Source organism: Oryzias latipes, chromosome 18, assembly GCF_002234675.1.
Source record: "Oryzias latipes chromosome 18, ASM223467v1".
Lineage (NCBI taxonomy): Eukaryota > Metazoa > Chordata > Actinopteri > Beloniformes > Adrianichthyidae > Oryzias > Oryzias latipes.
Window position 1 is genome coordinate 2,210,974 of NC_019876.2, and position 6,088 is coordinate 2,217,061.

Consider the following 6,088-nt stretch of genomic DNA (forward strand, 5'->3'; position numbering starts at 1 on the left):
AAAAATTTACAAAGTATTGGTGCAATCCAATCAGGTATTATTCATCTTTTCATGTAAACTGGATGTTAAATAATATTTATCACATAGTTAAGGCAGAAAACCAAAAATAAAAGATTCTGTGTTTATTTCATCTCAAAATTATAAATAAACAGTTTTTTATTGAAAATATCTTTGTAGAAGAAACAGAAAAACAGAAACAGCTTTAAATCTTTGCAGTATGTCAGTGAAACTTTGGGCTTTTATGTGGTAACTGCAGTGGGGGGGCGTCAGGGCCTTCAAGGCCTTCTCTAAAAAATATCTGAATCATGTGTTCATGATGTGGGAGTATCAGTGAGAAATGCTCTTTTGGACAGTTTTTCTCTGAGAATTGATACACTTCTGATGGGATTCTGTCTTTACGTTGTGATGGTTTGTTTCCTTTCTAGAGACCTCATGATGCTGTCCCCTGAAATCTCTGCCTGGGGGAACAATGCAGATCTGTCTCTACCCACTTCCTTTCACTAACTTATGCATCTGATGCTGATTCTGTTCATATATGTGGAGACTAGAATAGTGGCATAGAATGTTAAAGACTTTGTGGACGAGGATGATCTTCCTCTAGAGTTGTGTTACAGAATCAAACAATCAAACTTTGGTTGAATGGAAAGGTAAATCCAGAGAATGACGGCTTCACTTCTATATCCTTTATGGGTAAAGCTGTGGTGGATTATACTGTGACCCCCCCCACATTGGTCTAAATAGGTTGTTGAATTTAAAGTCCCCCCCCCCCCCTTTGTAGCTGGTAAAAAGCAATGAGTCTGATCTGATGAACCTCATTGATGACAGAAGTAAACTCCCTGATCATTCAATGCTCTATTGGGGATTTCAAACCATTGAAACAGACTTTATAAAAAATTTGCAAGTTGGTTTACAAAATAAAAAGCCAATTAAAAAAGAGCCTGTTCATTTTATGCACTCAGACCTCTGTAGTGAGTCTCTACGTGAAATTGGTCTTCAGCTGATGGAAGGTAGACAAACACAGGAACATCTGAACCATTGTTATGAATGGTTTAGGAATGTTTTATACAAAGAAATGGATAAAAATAGACCAAAACAGAACTATAAAAGAAATCAAGATCTACTTGACTTTAGTGAATAATCTCTAAATGTCATCAATCTAATGTGACTGTAGCACGTCTTCTAACTTGCTGCTCTTGCTATTTTCCTTGTTTTTCCCTCCGCCATCTTTGTTTGAATGTGTTTTCTTGTTTGGTCGTGTGTGACAGACAATCTCTCAACCAGCGCCCCCTACCGACCCTCCGAAGAATCGTCTTACCAAAGGATGGTTAATATAACGGTTTAGAACAGGGGTGCCCAAACTTTTTTCCTCAAAGGGCCAAAATCTAAATGTGATCGTGGACCGTGGGCCAAATACAATACGTTTTTTGTATGTCATTAAATAAAAGCAGAAAACAAAGAATATGCTTTAATGTGTTTATTTTGATTCTGTATTCAGCAAGGTAACACACAAAAATAAACATTCTTTCAAACCATTAAACACAACAGCAAGGCCTCACTGGCAATTTTCAACTAAAAAACAAAAACAAACTAAAACAAACTTTTTTCCAATGAAAACAGCAAACTGCGATCCTTAATGAGAGACATGGAGCTGGTCTTTTGACTTAATCAGTGACTGAATGTTGGGCTGCAGCTTACTCACTGATAGTGTTAGTATGTCTTGCAAGTGTGAGTCTGTGAGGGTCCCCCTGAGTTTGATCTTGTTCAGGTTCATGAGACTAAATGTTTGCTCACAAATGTAGGTGCTGCCAAACAGAGATAGCATCACTTGTGCATTTTTTCTCATCTGTGGGTATCTTTGTTTTGACACATGTGGATAAAAATCCCTCAAGGGTAGTGATACAAATTTGCGTCTTAGCTCTGTGTCACATTGAAACTCAATCAACTCCATCTGCAAATGCTCTGGAACTGAGTCGGGACTCACGCTGAAGGGCTGAGAAAAAAGCTCCATGTCACCTGCAGTCTTCTTAAAGTCCACAAAGCGCAAATTAAACTCCTTATTTAAGTTGCTGAGAAGTTCTCCATATTCTGGCAACCTGTCCACCTCCACATTCACGTCTCTCAGGCTGGGGAAGTGTGCAAAGTTTCCTGAAGAGACAAAGTCAAATAAGAATGCGTCCATTAGTATAATTAGCACTACTATGAGGTACATAAGCTACAGGACACAAAAGACAACAGAGCAATGAAAGCAAACCCACAAAGACAAACAGTTACGTTTTCTGTCAAACAGGCGTAAGCACCACGGACAGCGACACATCACAGCGACGGACACACATGGAGCAGCACGTGTTACAATCACAAATAACAAACAGCCAAAAGTCTGTGTGCAGCATGTTAATGACTTACCTGCTGAAAGATGCCGGCAGAGTAGTTGCAGCTTCATTTGGAAAGCCTTGATGTGGTCAAACAGCTCCGTTATGATCTGTTCTTTGCCTTGAAGTTTAACATTCAGATTGTTGAGCAGGTCGGTGATGTCCACCATAAAGGCCACGTCGAAAATCCATCTTTTATCAGTGGGGATTTGTGTGTCCCTGCTCGCACTCGACAGAAACTCCGCGATAAGTTGGCGCAACTCAAAAAATCTTTTGAGCACAGTCCCCCTGCTCAGCCAGCGCACCTCCTGATGGTAAAGAATATCTTTGTATTGCGCATCAACTTCATCCAAAAATGCTCTGAACTGGCGGTGTGAGAGTGCCTTTGAGCGGATGCAGTTAATGATTTTAACGACATCGCGCACGACGTCTGCCAGTCCGATCGTCTTTGCACACAGCTGTTCCTGGTGCAGGATGCAGTGGTATTGCGCTACCTTTCCCCCACACTCTGAAACTTTTTGGGAAATGAGAGCAGTGAGGCCAGCTTTTTTCCCAATCATGGCAGGTGCACCATCAGTTGTTATTCCAACCATTTTGTCCCAACTCAAGTTATATTTGTCCAGGACTCTTGAAACCGCCGCAAACAAATCTTCGCCTTTTGTCGTCCCTCGCAGCGTCTCAAGTCCCGCCAACTCCTGTGTTATTTCCATGTCAGCGTTAATTCCCCGAACAAAAACCAAAAGCTGCGCTGAATCAGAAATGTCTGTGCTCTCGTCACATGCCAGTGAGAAAGCAACAAAGTCTCTTGACTTTACTGTTAACTGATCTCTAATGTCCCGAGACAAATCTTCAACGCGGCGGGTCACTGTGTTGCGCGAGAGGCTAATTTGGGAAAAAACTCTTTCTTGGGAAGGGCACATTATTGAAGCAGCTGTGGACAGGCACCTCGTGAGGGTGGCTTGCTGTGACCGAAGTTTCGATAGCAGCTCGCTCGATTTTTTCTGTCGCGCCTCACCTTTGTATCTGGAGAAGACCGCATGTTTAGTTTCGTAGTGGCGACGTATATTGTACTCTTTCAGTACAGCCACGGATTGCTGGCAAATAAGACAAACAGCCTTAGAAGAGATTTCTGCAAAAAAAAAATAATCATCCTCCCACTTTTGTTTAAAATGCCTCTTATCCGTGTGCCACTGCTGTTGTCGTTCCATCTTAACAAACTGAAAAAGTCTTAGAGTCGTAAATCTTCTCCAAAATGTAAGGATTGCCCTATGGTGCGGTGCGCTTTATGTGTTTGTGAGACTTCCGTAAAGAGGACGTGAGAGAGGACAGCACAAGAACGGTATGCAGAGCAGTGAGGACGTAAAAGAAGACACTCAGTGCATGGGGTTGAGAGGGGGTGGCAGCGGTGGGCAGCAAAGGTGCTGACAGCGCCATCTGGAGAACAAAAGTAAATTACAGTCATAGACTTTTCACCATCATAGACAATGGATGTGAGGTTAAGGGGTTTTACAAAAACACGGCGGCTTGCGCAGCCACGACTCGGCGGGCCAGAAGAAAACCTTTGGCGGGCCAAATTTTGCCCGCGGGCCCCACTTTGGGCACCCCTGGTTTACAGGGTCTTCAAACGTAAATAAAAGGTCGATACTTGATGAAGACGCATCGAGAATCAATCATGGGACTAAATATTGACCATATATATCACCATATCGATATTTCGGCACACCCCTATTGATCAGTCCAGGTCCTGTGGTTTTCGAACAGGACCAGGTTCTAGGTGATCTTAGTGTGAAAATGCCATTGAATGTTCCTTTAGTGACCTCACCAATCGGAAGCTGTGAATCGGAAGCCAACTTCAGTGTCATTGAGAGGAGGTCATTTAATTGATGAGGCACATATTGAAGCTCTTCTTTGAGTCTTTTCTCAATCTTTCTGCCACTTTCAGGATGAAGATGTTTCACTGAAAAAGATGCGATCTGAATCCATCTCATCAGGAACTATTGAAGCTAGAGCTGTTGTACACAGGCAGTTTTTGTCTGCATGCTTTCATTCTGTTAGATTATTTAGGTGACCTGAGATGCCCCTTCAAATAGAATAGAATATTGTATTTATTCTAAAAGTTTAGGAGGTGGGATGTCCAGGATGTTTTTACTGTCATTTCTATCTTTTCTTTGTCATTCTCAGCTTTTTGGCGCCTAAGTCTATGACACCATTCATGCAGCCACATGGAGCAGAACTCAATCCTTTCAAGGAAGATGTTCCCTGCTGGAAGTTCTGAAGGTGGATGAAGGAGAACAGAAGGAGATTCTGAAAGAACTCCAAACTGCTCCCTCATGAGTGAAGATGAGAGATTGATGGAACTGAGGGAGATTTTGTTTTGTTTTCTCATTTTAGTTTTTCAGCGACTGTGAAGCATTTTGTACAGAAATGATGGAGAGTCAAACATTAAAGGTGTGTGTTTTGAGGAACAGTAAATCAGTCTCTGCTGTTTTTATTGTTTTATTGTCTATATTTGTATATGTATAATGCTATAATGACTGTAACATTATAACACTCAGCATTAAATGAGAGTATTTACAAAAAAATTAATCAGGGATCTACTTCTTTAACTGAATGTGATTGATTCTTTTTCTCCATTTATACAAAACAACTCCAACACAATGAGGTTTCCCAGGTAATTATGATATATTGAAATATATACATATATTTACAACATCACCTTTAGTAGAAACCACCACCCAACTAGAACCAGTCTTTTTCTTATTTACACAGTACTTTAAAGTTTCTTTGGCGTCTTTTGTCCCTCTGGACAAAGCAGTCTCAAAGATAGTGGGGCCTGTCACGCTCCGTCCACCTTCTGATGGTCAACGACTTCTTACCGGATCAGCTGTGATGGAAATCGTGAGACTTTCTGGTGAAGGAAGACCTTAGGAAGTGTGGCAGAAAGTTCTGGTATATTCCTCAGCTTTTTTAATCCATAGAACCATCCGTTGCTTTAATCCATCCTTCAAGCGGCAGTCAAACATCACCCCAGCCAGTTTGTTTCTCCTTCCTCCCCTTGGCTCCATCTTTCTCTCTTTTGTGCTGTCATTAGCTGTCATCAGCCACACACCTGAGTAACCGGAAGTCACCAGCAGGAAGTCTCTTGGCTGCCATATTTGTAGTCCACAAAAACATAATCCAAAACCAAATACAAATCAAACTATTATAATGTGCTAACCTGGAAACTTAATGACATACTGGACCATTAATATTGGTGGATAATTTGGAAAGTATTTACTGTTTTTTATCCCAACAGCGAAATGACAATCCTATATTTGTGTGGCAATGCTACAACATTATGGTACATTCATTCATCTTCTATTGCGTTTTAATTCCTTTTGGGGTCACGGGCTGCTGGAGCCTATCCCTGCCACTTGCTGGTAAAAGGAGGGAACATCCTGGACAGCTCGCCAGCCTATCTAAGGACCACAATCACACACACACACACTCACATCACACCTATGGACACTTTAGAGTGACCAGTTTACCTATGAAGCATATTTTGGACGGTGGGAGGAAGGCCCGGAGAAAACCCACACATGTTTTACTTTTCATGTTAAACCCACCTGAGACAATGCACAGACTGAGCATAAACACACAACAGCTATTACACAATATCTGTGGAACCTGGTTGAGAAAAATTATATATGTATTTCTTATTTTGATATTTTACTTTCAAC

The 6,088-nt window shown here is 41.4% G+C and overlaps 1 protein-coding gene across 1 annotated transcript; it reads right to left on the bottom strand.

The window, feature by feature from the left end:
• Positions 1-1,548: 1,548 nt before the first annotated feature.
• On the bottom strand, positions 1,549-3,779 carry LOC111949247 (general transcription factor II-I repeat domain-containing protein 2-like). Its single transcript, XM_023965967.1, has 2 exons — positions 2,404-3,779; positions 1,549-2,145 (listed from the first exon to the last, which is right to left on the bottom strand). The coding sequence occupies exons 1-2, from the start codon at positions 3,575-3,577 to the stop codon at positions 1,631-1,633; spliced, it is 1,689 nt and encodes a 562-aa protein (XP_023821735.1). The 5' UTR covers positions 3,578-3,779; the 3' UTR covers positions 1,549-1,630.
• Between the last annotated feature and the right edge of the window lie 2,309 nt (positions 3,780-6,088).